Source organism: Lineus longissimus, chromosome 3, assembly GCF_910592395.1.
Source record: "Lineus longissimus chromosome 3, tnLinLong1.2, whole genome shotgun sequence".
Taxonomy (NCBI): domain Eukaryota; kingdom Metazoa; phylum Nemertea; class Pilidiophora; order Heteronemertea; family Lineidae; genus Lineus; species Lineus longissimus.
In genome coordinates, this window is record NC_088310.1 from 279872 (window position 1) to 298648 (window position 18777).

The 18777-nt window shown below is 42.7% G+C and overlaps 3 protein-coding genes across 3 annotated transcripts; 1 reads left to right on the top strand and 2 right to left on the bottom strand.

The window, feature by feature from the left end:
• Positions 1-330: 330 nt before the first annotated feature.
• On the bottom strand, positions 331-11089 carry LOC135485160 (calcium-binding protein LPS1-alpha-like). The gene is made up of 11 exons (XM_064766935.1): positions 11021-11089; positions 10664-10694; positions 9754-9897; positions 9407-9649; positions 6650-6793; positions 6133-6378; positions 4150-4293; positions 3744-3889; positions 1737-1911; positions 1227-1469; positions 331-789 (listed from the first exon to the last, which is right to left on the bottom strand). The coding sequence occupies exons 1-11, from the start codon at positions 11033-11035 to the stop codon at positions 764-766; spliced, it is 1557 nt and encodes a 518-aa protein (XP_064623005.1). The 5' UTR covers positions 11036-11089; the 3' UTR covers positions 331-763.
• A 1601-nt stretch (positions 11090-12690) lies between these two features.
• Positions 12691-15788, top strand: LOC135485158 (calmodulin-A-like). Its single transcript, XM_064766933.1, has 5 exons — positions 12691-12820; positions 13967-14003; positions 14282-14425; positions 14573-14815; positions 15178-15788. The coding sequence occupies exons 1-5, from the start codon at positions 12818-12820 to the stop codon at positions 15204-15206; spliced, it is 456 nt and encodes a 151-aa protein (XP_064623003.1). The 5' UTR covers positions 12691-12817; the 3' UTR covers positions 15207-15788.
• On the bottom strand, positions 15774-18754 carry LOC135485157 (calmodulin-A-like). The gene is made up of 5 exons (XM_064766931.1): positions 18257-18754; positions 18089-18122; positions 17075-17218; positions 16497-16739; positions 15774-16179 (listed from the first exon to the last, which is right to left on the bottom strand). The coding sequence occupies exons 1-5, from the start codon at positions 18257-18259 to the stop codon at positions 16145-16147; spliced, it is 459 nt and encodes a 152-aa protein (XP_064623001.1). The 5' UTR covers positions 18260-18754; the 3' UTR covers positions 15774-16144.
• Positions 18755-18777: the final 23 nt, after the last annotated feature.

The following is an 18777-nucleotide window of genomic DNA, read 5'->3' on the forward strand; positions in this document are numbered from 1 at the left end:
CAAGCAAATACCTCTACGAAGCCTCTCATATTTAGGAATCATTGGCTCAATTTCTATGAGTTTGACTTCAGTTTGAACTTAAACCGACACACAGATCAATCATTTTCATATTCTATAACTTAACCGATGTCCAAAGGCAACTTTGGTTTGCCTTTGGGCCACCAAATTCCAACTATATGTTCATCATTGAACTGATCATTTGCAGAGATAAACTGGATGGTCAGAGTGTATAGGTGTACTGCTTGGCGATGGGGCGTCACTGTAATTGAACTAAAGGACGTCCGAAGGAAAGTAGGAACAGACAGCAATAACAAAGACTATAAACGATCACTATATATTTGCTAAATATTACACTAATTGTATTTACAGATCAGTCAATGGCTAATGAATGCCAATGCTTCGTTGCCTTTACGTTCAGACAAATGTGTGCTCTTCAAGTCGTCCATTTGATGGTCAGGCATCGACAGCATCCTTGCATGTAAATGTTATATCCATGTGCCAAAGTAAAACATTTCGGCAATACTTGAAATGAATATAGCCTCGCCTATACATATGTGTGTTCTTGAAATGGAGGTCAAAGTGTCCAACTGAGTGTAACTTCCGCTCTCACCTCAAATATGACCAGCTTGGTATCGTAGTATTATATCATTCAGTCTTGATATGTAAGTCATTTAAACAGTGAATTGAGTCTTTAAGGGAGTTGAACGTCACTGCTCTCCGCAAGAGAAGGTGGCGGTGGCGGGGAGAGGTTAACGGCAGAGTGTCAATTACTCATCATCTTCAAAAATTCTGAAACAAACAAAATGCCATGAAGCACTGGATATATATAAATTTTCATGCACTTTCATTATTAAGATGGTTTTCATTACAAAGTATGTGCAAATTGAAGGTAAACACACTCGTGACCTTGGTGTTCTGCGAGAGCAGGGATGACTTAATTGAAAGGGGAACGACCATGCGATTGTTTGAGTAGTTGCTCTTCAAGCCAGCTGCTTTGAAATGCGAGGTGTCTAATGCCGAAGACACTCCTTTCGTGTAAGACATGATTGGACATGATTGGACATGGATCGTGGAATGGCACGGCACATCCTCGTGTCACACATGTCTCGTCAAGTGATTAACAGTCAGCGATAGGTTTTTAAGAAAGCATGCAGGTCTATGCAGTTGTCTCCACATAACGTGATTCATTGATCTCTCTCATCAAATTGTATCGACATTTAGCCCACCTTCATAATTGACCTGTCCATCTCCATCAATGTCAGCCTCCCTGATCATCTCATCCACTTCATCATCAGTCAGTTTCTCGCCGAGGCTGGTCATGACGTGCCGTAACTCGGCCGCGCTGATGAAACCATTGCCGTCCTTGTCAAACACATTGAATGCTTCTTTTAGCTCATCTTCTACATCGGCATCCTTGGTCTTCCGAGACATCATCCCTGAGAACTCCTGGAAGTCTATCGTTCCATTGCCTGTAAAGAAAGAATAATACCCGCTTGAATCGTGTTGTAGTCGCAGCCGAAATGAAGCCTACACTATCGGGCTCGTTGCCTTAGTTTGTTGAACTATTGCAAAAACGTACATGGATGCCTTATTTCAGCTTGGCTAAGGTCAGTTCGTATCGTGCCCCGTACTAAGTTAGTGCTGCGATATTCCTGGCGGGGCTGGTGAACCAGTGACAAAATGACCTAGGGGATTCTGAGCGGGTGTTTCTTGGTCGCTCTTATAGGAATACTCACCGTCAACATCGACTTCATTGATCATGTCCTGCAGTTCGCCGTCCGTGGGATTCTGACCCAGGGACCTCATGACTGTACCCAACTCTTTCGACGTTATAGTGCCATCGCCGTCTTTGTCGAAAAGAGAAAAGGCTTCTTTGAACTCTGCAATCCTTTCCTCAGACAAGACAGGCTCCTGTAATGAGAGGGCGGTCCGTACATGGAGTCAAGTTTCGCAAATGGTAAAAGGAGAAAAGAGGAGAGACAGTATAGTGTCAGTACTCGCAGCTGATTCTCAAATTCAAGCATGCGTGTTGCGTTTGCGAGTCTATTGCATGACTTGATGAAAAAGACTCAACGTGACACGCATCCAAAGACTCATTTGGACTATCAGATCAGCGCGTCCGAAATAGTATCCCCCACCCTCACTGTGTTGGCTATAGATGTCTTGGCATGGGTATTTTTAATGGCTGTTGATGAGTTTAAGCAAAGGATGTTACTTCACCTACCTGTTCTGGCAGCTGGTTCGCCATCTTTAGCTTTGGGTATGTTGACGAGTTCAAAGATAGAGACAACGCGAAGATCTGGGATTACAGTAATATCAACCTCCTCAAGGCTCTCTCAAACGAGGCGCTTGTTGTGCATAAAACTTGTAGTCATCTCTTTACATTTGAATAGCTTCATTATTCGGTTATTAACATTGTATCGTCAAAGCAAGTCGTTTGTCTAGCATGTCGCTTAAACAACTTTTTCAGTGCTATTCATAAGGTCCATGCCGTTGAATGACATTTTGTCAAGCTAGTAGGTCATGTGCTTGAAACCCTGTCTTCTCTAACCGGCAAGCAAAGCTATCAAAACATGTGATAACCAGGCCTTTCAACGGAAAGTGTATCATTGCAGTTATTTCTTGAGGATGATGGGGTGGGGCTGGAAGGAGAGTCTCCATCTAAGGTTTGTAAATAAAGATCTATTCCATAGCCGGGGGCGGGGAGGGGGGACATGAAACACTGGCAAACTCAACTACAGAAAAGAAAGTACTGAAAGCTGTTGGCGACCTCTGCTCTCAGAGGAGCGGAGAGCTTACGTTTTTGTATATGAATATAGCCCAGTTCAATGCAGTGAACTTTTCCCAAAATGTGCATAATTTGATGGAATCGTGTCCACCAAATTCAGCACGGAATATGGTTTGGTATGACACTGGACACTGTGAATACCGTTACAATTATTCGCAAAATAGATAAATCGAACGTTCTTTTCTCATCTTGCTATAATATAGTTCATTCAATTGCTCCCAGTATACAACAGCTGGACTTACTACTAACTATCTAGGCATTTTCCTGTCATACGTCATGTTCGCAATCAACTTCTCTTTTTGAGATTCCAGCTCAGCATCATAACTTAAGGAACAATAAGGCTCTACAGTAATAATACTTTGAACTGTGTAAACTTGTATGGACACAATTCTACAACCAGTAAATGCTCCTATAAACATCATCGAATAGGAAATTATCAGATGAGGAAACAAAAAGTCTTTATGAATAGAGATCAAATGTCATCAGTGTAATCGACAGATCGAGTGAACGGTTTTCCTTCTTCAACACTTGAAACGATCGCTTACTTGCCCGTCATGACTTGGGCGAATTCTGAAAAGAAAACAAAGTTGGGTGTTAGCTCTCACTTCATGATGTCAAGATCCTTGATATGAATATCAGACAAGCGGTGACAGAACGCCGTCACTAAAAGATAAAGATGCGCATTAAGCTGCTGCTACAAAATCTAGATCTACATGTATATTTCATAGATCTAAGCCCAATTGTTCGAACCACCTTTTGTCACTCTTACTGTGGCGTTAATATATCTTGGCATTAAGTCGAATGGACTAAACTGAAGGAGAATTAGGGACTTCATAGTGAAAGGTAGTTGATTCTGACCTTCATATCTGATTTTCCCATCCTGGTGTTTATCAGCCTCAACGATCATCTGATTCACCTCCTCCATTGTCAGCAGATGCCCGAGGTCCTTTGTAACCATCCGTAATGCCTCTGCCTCAATATAGCCGTCGCCATGTTGGTCAAAGAGGCTGAATAGGTCCCGGATCTCGCTTTCCTTGTCTGACACGGTCATGCGCCTGTTCATCATTGCGAGGAATTTTGGAAAATCTATGGTGCCGTCTCCTGTCGAACGAAAAATACACAGCAATGTCACGCCTGCACCATACCATCAAATCTTTCTCTGTGAATTACGGTTGCCGTAATGTCAGTCTTCCACTTTTTGATTACCTGCCACAAGTTTGTTTTACTTGGCAAATAAACATGAGAAAAGCCTAACAGAAATCAAGCAACTACATTATGCAGCAGTCTACGATCACGATACCAGGCTTTACAAGAACAAGTTGACTGAAAATTAGATTTTAAGCAGAAGACCTTTCACTGACCATCTGCATCCACAGATTTCAGCAAAGCCCGTAATTCATTCTCAGATGGATTCTGGCCCAACGATCGCATCAATGTGTTTAACTCGGCGGTTGTAATGGTACCACTGCCGTCTTCGTCCAGCAGGTCAAAGGCATCGTTAAATGCTGTGGAAGCGAAGGATAAGCCACATTATTACCCAATATGATGACCTCTAATGAAACACAATCTCGACAACGACGTCAAGGAAGTCGCCTTGTGAAATCTAGCACCTCTGCATTGCCAATAAGATGATCCGACGCAAACTTTAGTCCTCTGTACGGAATCCAAAACATTTTGCAGTCAGAAATATAAACATTTTCTTAATGCATTATCTCAATATGTATGGATATCTTTGTTTTGAAGTGGAGTCGGGTTGAAGGTAAGGCACAACACAACTGCTTCTCATCAAGAAGAACATTTATGGAGCTTGGTCTTCAACTTACCATCAATCTGTTTTTGGGTAAGATCGCCTAGATTCGGAGGGTTGAGCTGAAAGCAAGGAACAGCATTGATCAAATGGGGGATGTCTGCCCACAGCTTGTTCAATAGTACCTGAGGGCCGGTTTCGCCTATCAAGTGATTTAAGGATATGGATTTGACGAGATGAGGAGGCGCTCCGTTAGCTCACCCTCTCCTCCCACTCAGCTGTTTCACCAGTCGGTAGACTGTATTACTGTCGCGTTACGGTCTCCTCACCTTGCATATCAAGTTGCTTCCCCACCCCCTCCATGCCAGACACGCTTTAACACAGACGTCTGACGACTGAGAAGGAGTAATGTCTATAGGTTCAAGTGCTATTCATCATGATAGCGAAACGCAACGAACTTCTCTACTCACCATCGACATTTTGTAAATCTCCTACGAAGTATGTTTGCTGGAATGCTTAGATTGGTCTCAACATGTAGTGTACTAGTATACTGATATTTGAATAGCCATTCAATTCAGTAATTGATCGTAAAGCAGTTTTGAGCCATAGAATATGGGGACTTTTTGCGATATGTCATCGGTGGTATTCCAAACCAGGAAGGCCGTGTGATCAATAGGCATTGTCCAAATTTGCTTCCAGCTCGAGGGAAGAGTGTTCAGTCTATGTAATGGGTGTGGAACATTTAGTACAGTGATTGCAAATATGGCAGTCGGAAAGCAACGTGCCCTCTCGAGTGGTTGGTTTAGAAATATGAAATGGTTTAGCGAGGCGGCCTTTATACGTGTTCCATCCAGTAATCCGAATCAGCCTGGATCACTTCCATTGAATGCACTTGTCTTGATACATACTTAAGAGGGCACATATTTACTTTTAAAACTAAGTATGGTGGTATCAAGGACGTTACGGTATCAAGACGATGTCCATTTACCATGACTGTTCAGTAGACACTCACTCGAAGATGCAAAGGCATATTAGATAAGAGCTGACGTGTAATATGTGTAATACATACTTATTTATTTATTATCACAACAATAGAATGTGTTTTTTTTACAATCTCAAAACTGGACCAATATCGCATGATCGTATACCTAATGCCCCGATTCTAATCTAAATGTCAATGATCATTTCCTCGAACCTGGGTCCTGAGACGTCACTTGCAGCTACATTAGCTCTGAAATAGAGTATGTGTGCCCTTTCTTGGTCCACTCGAATCCGAAGCGGCTCTGACTGGTGTCAACAAGCCAACTGACCAACACCAATATTCGTGATGGCGCATACACCATCGTTTCCAAATTCCTTCGAGTTAAAACTCTTCTTCGTATGTGCCTAATGTAGTTTCTCGCCACACATCATTTTGACGAATTCTGAAGAGGGAAATGACACGCATCATATCAGTATGTATGATTTGGAGACCACGATTATAGCTGAACGGACCGAATGATAAAGAAACTAGTCTCAGTTGCTGGTGTATAACAGGTTTCTCAAGGCTTCGATCGAATATTATTGGCTATTGGTTGAAACTTTACAGAACACATACCTTCATAATTAACCTGTCCATCTCCATCAATGTCAGCCTCCCTGATCATCTCATCCACTTCCTCATCAGTCAGTTTCTCGCCGAGGTTGGTCATGACGTGCCGTAGCTCGGCGGCGCTGATGTAACCGTTTCCGTCCTTGTCAAACACTTTGAATGCATTCCTGAGTTCGGACTCGTTGTCTCCGCCATCTTTCATCTTGTTCGCCATCATGGTTAAGAACTCGGGGAAGTCTATGCTTCCGCTTCCTGTAAAGAATGTGGTGTAGAGTTGGGTTGCCTTATTTGTCCCACAACTCTGTTGAACTCATGGCCCCTGTCTTTAGTATTGATAACGCATGATCTTAAGCTACAGCTTGTCTGTAACTCCGAATTGACGACCATTCTGCGATTCTACCATTATTGCTACGACTATGCATCCCCACCCTGCACACTAACCCAACCTGGTCACGGCGAGGTGTATTAAGCTATCTTGTACCAGTGTATTTTAATTAATTTGAAAGACTCTGCCTGAACGTACCATCTCTGTCCACTTCACGAATCATACCCTCCAGCTCAACTTCTGTGGGGTTCTGACCCAGGGACCTCATGACGGTACCCAACTCCTTCGTAGTGATGGTGCCATCGCCGTCTTTGTCAAATAAGGCAAACGCCTCTTTGAATTCTAAAATTAAGAAAGTTGTGATGATTATGACATGTTTATCAGAGTCATATTCGATGTAGACTTTGTGAAGCCGATGCAAGTTGAGTTTGTACGTAAGTTTACCGTACAGGACCAAGCTAATGTACTCGACTAGTTTACTCCCTTACAACATGTATGTCATCTCTAATTGTCCGAATATGGACAATTTCTGACACATATTTGCTCCGGGTATTTACATGTATACCCAAATAACTTAACTAGCCTAAAGGTTAGAATGCGCTGACAGGTTAGGCTAGTAAATTAGGCTTGTTACTCCAAGGTATTTACACTGGCTAATTGCCCAGCGGTGTTTGAATAATTACACTGCGGTACTATAGCGATAAGTACCGAATGTCTTTGAACAATAACATATAATTACACAAACGATCACGTGGAGTTTCCAGGTTTGAATGGCCGGTGTAACAACTTTACATGTCCTATGATAGCGCGTCCCGGGGACATAGGATTCAAAGGATGCGATCACAGGATACAGTCGTGATAGTTGTTGGGCGTTGGTACAACCCCTGGTCAGGGAAAAGTGCCATGATATAAAAACCGCCGTTATCATTATCGGCGTATGCTCGACTACACGTGTCTGGAAGACTCGCCTAATTAATCATCACGTCAACCGGTTACATTGTTGTAAGCCCAGACTGTAAATTGATGGTGTTAAAGATAAGGTATTAATGTACGACTCACCCGCAATCTGTTCTTCGGTGAGTTGTTCGGCCTGAAGATGCAGAGGTTTGATATAATGGCCGTGGGAGAGATTCAATGACATCAACACTAAGGCACCTATTCCATAGAGCTATACCCTATACTATACTATACGCGAACAATAGTTTCATGGTCATGCACCCTTTGTGAAGCCATTGTTCGCGTATAGTGTAGTATAGGGTATAGCTCTATGGAGAAGGTGCCTTACGAATGATCGATCATTCAATCAATGTTCTTCTTTTAAGCTCCCGTACCATGTTTGAGATAAGCCAAGGCCATCAGAATCAAAACGTTGAGTTTGCTGGTTATTCCTGACAGTACTTTACCGTACAGTACTGGACAAGGTTATATGATACAGACAGTACAGTATCCTTGTACTGTACTGAACTTTTTGACTTACAAAGGTTCAACACAATAGCTGATGGAGGTAAAGTGTTTATGACATGGCCAATGCACAATGGGTCGTAGGATGTAAAAAAAGTCGATTAAGAACCTCACTTACCATGGTTTGGATGGTCTATGTTCGTTTGGTAAAGGTGGTCATGTGTGTGGTTCTCACATGAGTGTCCTGTTGACAAGACTAATTACTCTCAGGTTTTCAGAAGTGACGTATAAACACAAGACAAGTCCAAACGAGGCTCTGGCTGGTGCAGTCACCAAATGTGACGCAATCTTATCTGGTAACGCAAATATCATGAAAATAGCTGGTATATAAACGTTAACATTACTATTCGTCGTACAAGTGCAAATAACTTATGAATATATTTTCTCTCATTAATACGATTTTTTGCATTGAAAGTTTAAAGTAGGCCCAATATATTTGATTCTTGGTAGGTTTGACTTGCTAACTTTCCCGAACATTTATTTAATCCGTAAGTGAACCTCTTATGGGTCGTTAGCTTTGTAATACGCTATTTAAAGTATCCTAACCCGTTATATGTCCTGTGTTACAGCTTACTATGAGTTCTTCGATAGAACCACTTCCTTGCTCGATAAAGAGGGTGACTCTTACTGCGTCCGGCCCGGACTTTACCTTTCAATAAACTAAATCACAGGCCTGCAGTCATTAGCTTTCATATTGCACCATGCACAAAGTTTGTAATGCACTGGTTAAACTCTGCTCTGTACAAAATAAACACATAAGGAAAGCTTTTCCAAATTACCGATTTCGCATTCGGGGTAGCATCTCTGTCGCGGTGAGTCGAGTATGTCAGTGACGTATACATTGTGAGAGAAAATCAAAAAGGCATCAAGCGAGTTTATGGTTCCTGATAACGTGAAACATGTAAAGAAATAATACGAATGCTTCTTCTTCAAGAAAATTTGACTATATTTAACTTTTCTCAATTGAACGAAAACCTATAAAATATGTTAAATGCCTAACGGTTCTGATGTCGTTGAGAAGCATTTCAAGACCATTAAATGGAGTAAATTGATTCACTAAAAGGGAACCGTGGCCGAAGCACTGACACGGTCTTCCTGTCATTGCCTGTAATGACTTCGAATGGTGAGAGCTGTCTGGTAGGAAACCCCCGCCGGCCTTTGACAGAGGGATTTGGACGTGCGGTCAAGTTCGTAATTCTCCTTATGATGGACTCTGATCGCAACGAACTGCCATGTCCACAAAAACAATGTTATAAGTTGTGAATCTCGGTGCGTTTCCCAATAAGAACATGGATCAGATTGAATCGTGCTATTTGGAAGTCATCATACTGACGAATTCTGAAAATGGAAAGTGGAAAGGACTGAAGTTATCGATATCCCGAGAAGGCTGGATATAGGTTGTAAGAATGAATAATATGGTAATGCCATGGGATGATGACCAGTGCGTTCGTCCCAATGTTGATGTTTCGGACACCATGTTGTGATTATACCCACCTTCATAATTGACCTGTCCATCACCATCCGTGTCAGCCTCCCTGATCATCTCATCCACTTCCTCATCAGTCAGTTTCTCGCCGAGGTTGGTCATGACGTGCCGTAACTCGGCCGCGCTGATGAAACCATTGCCGTCCTTGTCAAACACTCGGAATGCCTCGCGCAGTTCGTCTTCCGTGTCTGTTTCTTTCATTTTCCTTGCCATCATTGTGAGGAATTCTGGGAAATCGATGGTTCCATTTCCTGTAATAAAGACACGATCGTGAAGTATGCAAGAAGACTTTAGTAATGGCATGAAGGGTCCCCTTGCTTGATTCAGGTACACTGTAGGCACACTCTGAACGTACCATCAGCGTCCACCTCGTTGATCATATCCTGAAGTTCTGACTCTGTCGGATTCTGACCCAGAGATCTCATGACGGTACCCAACTCTTTCGTGGTGATGGTGCCATCGCCGTCCTTGTCGAATAAGGAGAAAGCTTCCTTGAACTCTGAAACAGAAAATACAGGCAACATTTACTGAATCATAATAGTCAAACCATAGATCTCTGCTCTCCTTCGCATTTGACTGCAATATGTGCATGGCTATATCTCCCAAAGTGAGGATAAAACGACATTTTGTGAGAACTATAGGCCTATTAGGACAGTGCAGTCCCCAGTGTTTTTAGGTCTTTCGGTACAGGTTAATTTGATGATTGTGAAATTGCATTATAGCCGTTAGATTGGTCGAAATTAATGCCCGAAATGGAAATATGATTGATTCAGTCGTGGCCTCAGAAAGGGCTAATGGCCAACAGTGAATTCATATTGCTTGATTAACCTGTCAGATGAAATGTGCGTACTATGCCCGCTGTACCCATACAGACAGATGAACAATCTTCATGCAGTTTTAACCTCAACAACCAAAAGGAATATGTCTAAAAAGGCTGTCGAAGCGCACTACCTCCTGGTATTGTTCAGGGGTTACAGAGTTATTTAGAAAGGAAGATAATTTGGAAGACTACCCCCAGTAGTCGGCGAAATGGTCATCACTTTAGCTGTCCCAGGATACTTCAACTGTTCAAGGACGCCTGAAATGTCACAGAACACTTGAGCTACTCCTGGACGCCAGAGCTGGTCCAGGCCGGACGCTAGAACTACCCCAGCACGCTTGTACTGGCCCAGGACACTGGTACGGATGTTGATAATCCAAGTCACGTTCAACATCGCGCACAATATCCAGAAAAACGCAACACGAAGTTGTAAAATCGAACTTACCGGCAATCTGCTCCTCCGTAAGCTGGTCAGCCTGAAATTGTTGAGACGACAAAACGTTAACGATGAAGGAAAGATTTTGGAAGAGAAAGTAAAGACACGAAACATGGGAGAGTAGTGGGAACGCTCGGAGTATATCTTCTGGGTTTGCTTGGGGAATAAGTATATCCTATGGGTATGCTTGGAGCATGAGGTTGGGTGGCGCAATCATAAGAAAATCACGGCACTTAAGTTCAATCCGATATTATTGGCTGTATCCCTTAACCCGTTCAATTGGCGTTTGTCAACTAGACGTGAATGGTTCTGTCATCAATAGCAACCACCATTATTAGAATACAGGAGTGGCCAATGCAACAGTACCTCCATGTATATCATCGTGCTCAATTGGTGACTTTGCTTGGTGAGTTTTCATAAACCTTCCCATGCCACTGTGATGGACACACTGAAAATAGCAGCTCGCACCTGTCGGAAATGATTACATTTCATGCCGAGACAGATGTCACGATTTTGGGTGTTTACATGATAGCCACCCTCTTAATTATCACAATTATCGCCATTCTGTGACACAATAGATGCGCCACTTTGCTGACGTAAGAACACATTGTACTGGCCTATTAGAGGAAGGTCAAATCCGTGTCAAGTGAAGCCTCGCCGAAGCCTATAATCGTGGCAATGGGTTAGTTGCGTAATGTTACCTATCGACGAGTTACCAAGAATGGACTATCCACAGTCACGAATCTTAAATTTCGTTCTCATCTTATTTTCCTGATTTCCCTGTGCATACACAGTGGACCTAAGCCAGGGACAGTTTGACAGGCGAAATGTTTCTGAGTGTGGCCCAGTGCTTCCTCTCATTGTTTTGAAACCTCGGTTATGAGATCAACATATAAAAGAGATTGTTTGTTTTACAGCGCAGTGCCTATAAGTGTAAATGCACTTTCTTTCTAGTGGGCCTACATTCAAATGACAGTGGAGTTTGTATGACTGGCTTGTCGCTATGGTTCTATACACATATGTATACTGTATACCTATACATTGTAGTGGGTGGACTGGCGGTTTTCGCTGAGGAGATACACTCGGCGTGACAGGCAGCATTGAGGTGACAAGTCATATCAGTGCTTATCACCTGCGAATCGCAGGAAACCTCTGCAAAGTAGCATACCAACGGAACAAGGACAACGCCTATTTGCCGGCCAAAATGCAGCTCATCTGACATACTTAGATAAAGTCATTCAAACCTACTCACCATCATTGTTATAGTCGTGTAGAGCAGCGAGGCCTACAGTGGTAGAATGTGTGCTTGTGATGTCCAAGATTGCACCTCAAATTGATGCTAGAGTTTCAGAGTTCGCAGTAATTGCGGCACCACACCAAAACGAGGCACTGTTGGTGCATTGCTCATCTATGGTGATTACCCTAACTATCAAAATGTGATCACTTTCAATCTACTGGAAGGCCAACCATTAACAAGGCCAAGTAGTGTAATAGACTAATTAATATGCTGGTCGACTCCATAGTGGTTGGAATGGTACATGTATATCATATTGGCCCTATCCGATTGGTGTTTAATGTGACCTCAGATTATGAATGAAATTAGGAATCTTATAAAAAGATGAAAACGAACTTTTCTGCTTCGTCACCATTGGCCAAACAGATTTATGAGTTTTTCGATGATTTATCCGGGACCTTAAGTATAATACCTCAAGGAAGAAACGAAATTAAATTCTTGCCTCCGAGACATGCTATCATTAATCGTGGCCGAAACTTCTGTCCCTGTGGTTGGTAGGCCTCTCTGGTAGGCCAAAACTAGACTTAACCATTCTGTTCATAATCTGCTTTCCCGAGTTGATAACATGTTAAATATCATATTTCCTTAAAGATATGTAAATATTTTCTACCAATATAATGAACCCTGGTAACCATTGGAGCTTCTGGGAAAGCTAAATCCCTACGGAAAGGTGTTGAATGATTGCTCCCCTGGAATGCGCCAACTTTTCACTCGAGCGGAGATAAATCCGATGACGTAATGTTGGCCAATGCACCACCGATGCCTCGTTTTCGTTCGATCTTGGCTGGTTGGTTGTTTTGCTTTCCGAGTTCATTCCTGTCCTAACAACGGTAACAGAAACCAACACTTCTAATCCCACACAGAACATAATGGTAAGTGTTTTTTTTCTCTGCACAAATACACTATGAGCATAGCTGAGCCTGCGGTCAGTCTGTTTTATGTTTCGATTTGTAGTGTATAAGTAGGCCTATAAAGCATCGGAATTGGTCGGTCGGTTCTCCTTGCAACAATCGTTGTTTTGAATGAGATGCGAGGTTTAAGCGTGAAAACAGCCCTCAGTTTTCGACCCATAATTATAATACTTTTACCATTTTGTGAGTTCTGGTGTTTCTCAGATTGGCAAAATAGAGTCACTATAGTTTCACCTCAGGGTTGTGATCGACATTGATGGCATGACCAGACAAGGGCTCATCTATCTCAGTCACATGTGAATAATGGCCCAGTCCTGGACGCAGGCCACAAAGTGAAAGGATTTTTTTTACACTCACAAGAACAGTTTGGATGCCGTCTCCAAACTTGGCATATACTTATGTACCAGCTATGTCAGGCCTACAGGTAGTTTATTTTGGCAGATTTAGTGTAAACATTCGCATACCACATTGGAATTCATGTGCCAAAACAAAAGCTGAGAATATCGGCTTTTTGTGTGACAAACATTGAAGTGCCTTCTGTGTGATGTGTTTTGGCATGATCGTGAGTGGACACGACTTGTTTAATATTACTAGACAGGGGTATACGGATTAAAATCAAACCCCGACTTATGTAAATATTACCTATTATTGTTTAACAAAATAACCACAAATGGTTGTTGTTCGGGTTGGCGAAAAAAAAAAGGATCAATAATCCTTGTGAAAAAGGAATGATTGTGGGATTGGTGGCCGCACTCTTGTTTGCTAGTGCGCGATAATACGAATGTTGAGCTATCTGAACTTACACCTCATTGCCGACATTAGCCAAATGCGAAGGCCTTTTTAACCAATCCAGTCACACTTCCCTGCGGCACCCGAGGTTGGGGGCGAAATGACAGCTCCGCCCGAATATAATCTTTGTTAGTACTATTCAGTTTTTTCACGGTCAGCCATGTTACAGAACAATCATTCGTCACGACTGACTCAAATACTGTCATGGTCATTGTCGGTCTCCACTGTGGCAGGTGATGACATCACGTGAGACCACTTCACTGCCGATGGGCTAGAACAGCTCAAATAAACTTAACATTTGAATGTGTTTCTTTTCAGTCTGGCGAAGACCAACTCAACGAGGAACAGATCTCTGGTAAGTTTTGAAATCGAAGCATTTTATTTCACAGAAGTGTCACAGAGTCAACTGTGTCTCAACATGCTCGGCGTTCAGAGCCTTCGTGTTTGATTTGCAGTGAAGCTCCAGTATCAACAGAATCTTAGAAAGTACACATTCTTCCGTAATTTCTGATTTCAATGTTATTTCTCCGAATTTCAGGAAAAGTCTGAAATCGCCGTGATTTGTCCGCGTACATACACCGTTAAATATAACATTGTTTACCTGTCAACAGAATCTTTCATTGCACATTTCAGAGTTTAAGGAGGCTTTCTCCTTATTCGACAAGGACGGCGATGGCACCATCACCACGAAAGAGTTGGGTACCGTCATGAGATCTCTTGGTCAGAATCCCACTGAAGCCGAGCTGCAGGACATGATCAATGAGGTCGACGCTGATGGTAAGTTTTCCACACGAGGACAAATTTGGCACCAACTCGTGTCAGGTTTCATCAGGAAGTTATCCGCCTTAACTGAGTCTCCTGAAACGTCTGTTCATCTCGATTTCATTGGCATCTATTGACAGAATCTGAAATTGTCATTTCTAGGAAACGGAACGATAGACTTCCCAGAATTCCTCACCATGATGGCTCGCAAGATGAAGGATAACGACACAGATGAAGAGCTTCGCGAGGCATTCCGAGTGTTTGACAAGGACGGCAATGGTTTCATCAGCGCGGCCGAGTTACGGCACGTCATGACCAACCTCGGCGAGAAACTGACTGATGAGGAAGTGGATGAGATGATCAGGGAGGCTGACATTGATGGAGATGGACAAGTCAATTATGAAGGTGCGTAAATTATGCCAAGTGCGTGGTACAGGTCTGTGGATTGGGATCTTCACAATCCGTCTGCGTGATGTTTGTGCCTCTGATAGTTTGACATGATGGTTTTGGTGTTGAACGGCTCAGCAGACTCATAACATGTCTGTGGAGTCGTAACTCTATGATAATGGCACCGTGCTGGGATAAGTCGTTTCGTATGTGTATTGTGTAAGCTATACTTATGGAAGGTTGTTCGTCCTCAGTAGTCCAAATCCTGACCACTGAACCAACCAGTGACATTCCTGTAAGACAGCTCCCGTTTAATCATGGAACATTCACAATCATTGGTAGCCAGTGTTTTACAATGAAAGGTTGTTTTCTCGTTTCAGAATTCGTCAAGATGATGACGTCTAAGTAAGCAGCTTTCCATTCCATAGTCGGCTACCTTATTCCACTGAAGCTAACAGAATATATCCAGCTAACAGTTTGTCCCAATGACGAAAGAAACATCATACTGACTTGGGAACTCCACATTATCGATATTGCCAATCCCAACTTAACATTCTAGTGCAAGTAGAGTTAGCAACATATTTCAGAACTACTTTTCGTTGCCTTCTGAGGTCCTCGTTAGAATCAGATAAAGGAGTACAAGGTCTGTAATGTCAGTGTCAGTGTTAAGCATTGAGCTTCTCGCTGACTCAGCACATTTTCCATAGGTCACATTGTGATGGAGTGTGCTGTTCTCTTATCCTTCTTGCACTGGCAATTCGGATTACTATGGACATTAGAGAACTAGAATACACAGCAGGACCAAGTACAGTCAAGCAAAGTGATACAATACTTTGATCAGATGTCGCATCTTTATTATTCTTAATACAAATCAACATCGTGTGAAATTTCATGTTTTTTTTGTAAGTCTGTAAATATCACCGTACCATTGTTACCGTTGTCATTTACATTAAATGTGACTACATTGCATATCAATGTATCTTTAAAACAATGTTTGTTTTGTATTTGTCTGTAATGCCTAGCCTGGCATGGTGTCCTCCATTACATGCAGTATATCAAACCAACATCACAGGTTGTTCCAGAGAAATGCACTTTGATTACTCATTACAAAGTGTTATTTCCTTGTCCGCACTCAGGCCGGATTATAACATTCCCTATTCGGCCCGAACACGAAACGTGTTCACTCACAGTCTATCTTTGTAACGAATGCGCTATGCATTCGAACAAGCATTAGATGTCACGAACCGAAGTAGACTGATGATGTCTCCCACCAGCTGAGTACAAAGTGGATCCACGTCACTGACTTGTTTTCTTCATTCGATCATCTCTCCTGTCGGCATCAATAACCTACTCGACCATCTCCTTGAAGGAGTTGATAAACTCTGGAAAAAAGGAAACGCCGCAATATCATGTGATGTCAAGATGACCATTTGACAATTGCACGCCTGGTAGTGAACATTTGGAGGTTTTCCTGGCCGATAAGAAGTCACCACGCTTTATGACAACATAAGAAGATGGTCAACTAACTCATTGTCCCGATCGCCTAGCCTCACCATTGGCAACGGTCGCTTAGTGATACGAGCGTACTTTTGCTCCACAGCAAATGCGAGGTATTCTCTCATAGGGGGATTGTCTTCGCCTCTATGATATAACAAATGACTGTCCTATTCACCGCTGTGAGCCTGTGTTTAGGATATACCTGCGTAATCTATCTGTCCGTCCCCATCAAGATCAGCTTCCCGGATAATCTTGTTGACCTCATCGTCTGTAATCTTCTCCTGAAGACCGGACAACACGTGCCTGAGCTCGGCCGCGCTGATGTAACCATTGCCGTCCTTGTCCAGCACTCGGAAGGCATTGGTCAGTTCCTCAACCGATTCGTCCTCGAGAAGGTTACGTGACATCATGGACAAGAAGTCCGACAGTTCGATGAAACCACTCCCTGAAATGATGAAACAATGTGTTAGTTGAAATTACAGAAAGCTATAGCCGTTGTTTCTAAATCGAGATATCAAGCATGCCTGACTTCTTCTTCTCGTCTCCTCCTCTCGGCGTCGCAGCACTTAGTTTGCTTGTGATTGAAACGGCAGAAATGAATTCGCACCATAACCACAGCAGTGGCAACGTCGTTCCACCCAGTGGCGATATGATACTTTGATTCTGGTCGGTGATTCTGGAACCGAAGGTTCGAGGTTCGAACAATACTGATATTTCTTCTCATAAATTACGGATGGGATCAACAAAGAGAAGCTACATGCCTGAGGATCATCTACTTACCACTAACATCCACCTCGCTGATAATCTCCTGTAGTTCAGCGTCTGTCGGGTTGAGGCCCAGGGCCCCCATCACGATACCAAGATCAGTCGTGGAGATTCGCCCGTCGCCATTGTGGTCGAAGAGAGAGAAGGCCTCCTTGAACTCTGCAGTGGAAGATCTGTCCATATTGTGCAAGATAAACAATCCGAACTAGATGGAGACCTAGTTTGCAGTGTAGTCTTGATCACTACAATTTAGCTAAACTCACAATACGCCTATCATCATGAGCGTCATTAAATATTCAACAAAAGAGGAATAGGGTTACCTCAATCATGTCATAACGAGCTATATTGAGTACAATGAACAGTTACGTCCAATTAGTTATTGTCATAATCATATCGTGAATCCCCAATTGATCGTCTATGAAAATACAAGTCATTCGTTCAGGTGGTACCCGGTACGTGAAGGCTGCGATGAGATAGGGTTCGCGTCTTCACATGTAACGTGTCACTGTTCACTTTTCATGTGTGATATGAAGAACGAACAAGTCATTTCCAAAGAGCGGGCTACATACGATTCACGATGTCACTTTTCACCCTTACGTCTTGTTTTCAAGCCTAATTCAGTTAACTCGTGACAAGTGAATCATGACAAGTGACAACGTGAACTCTGGCCTAATGTGCTAACACAGGAATGAATTCTTGGTGAAAGTTACTTTCTCCTCACATATTTGGGACCTCACGAGGGATGTGACTAGTTTCGTCGGACTTGTCGATCGCTGTGAGCATCGGGAAAGGCAGTGTCTAAGACTCTGGGCAAGGCAACGAAAAGACCACCAGCCGGAGGGAGAGTTTTCGAGAGGACAAGGCGAGACAAGGCTTCTGTTGAGTTCCCTATCATATGCTTAGAGAGATTATAACTCTATCACCGATAGTTCGTGGCACCATCTCTGCTCTGCCGAGCCAGCAGAACACGGATCTATCGTCTCCAAAAATGTCAATAATCAAAATATGTCGAGTAAGGAAATAACTTACCCGCGATTTGCTCCTCGTTTTCATTTAGTTCAGCCTTGAAGAGGAAGAGAAAGAAGCGTTTTTCTAATAATTACACTAATTTCCTTGCCTTTTTAGTAAAAAGGGCAAGCACAAGAGATTAGGTTAAAGCAGGTTCAACCTACATGTAATGTACAAATTGTGACTTACCATGCCTTGATATAGCCTCAATGTGAAACAGAGAAGTACTTGTTTCCATGTTATAGGTAGCGAAATTGATGTTTATAAGTATGCGGAGGGTTGGAAGGAACCCTAGATGTAAGAAAGCACTGTTTATGATACTGATGTTACCTGGCTACGCAACAATTTATTGCTGTGGTAAGGGGATTTAGCATATACACAGGCAGCTAGGTTGGCCTATGCCTTTAGATCAAGCGAAGTAGTATTTGTTTATCTATAGACCTCTTCATCTTCATTTTGTAGTGATAGAGGCGCCACTAATTGCAAGTATTTTGGCGAATCCAGTGGTCATGGCGATCTGTCAACAACATCCTCTCTGATAGGCCAAATATGCTCATAAGAGAATGGTCTGACAGATTGACACCTTGTATTGAGTCGGTTCATTATATGAGGAAAAGCCAGTGGTACACGATATCATGCTGCAGAATCCATATGATTCATAAAACCATGAAACATTGGTGCAGCTCCGTCCGAGCAGAAAAACGTTCGTT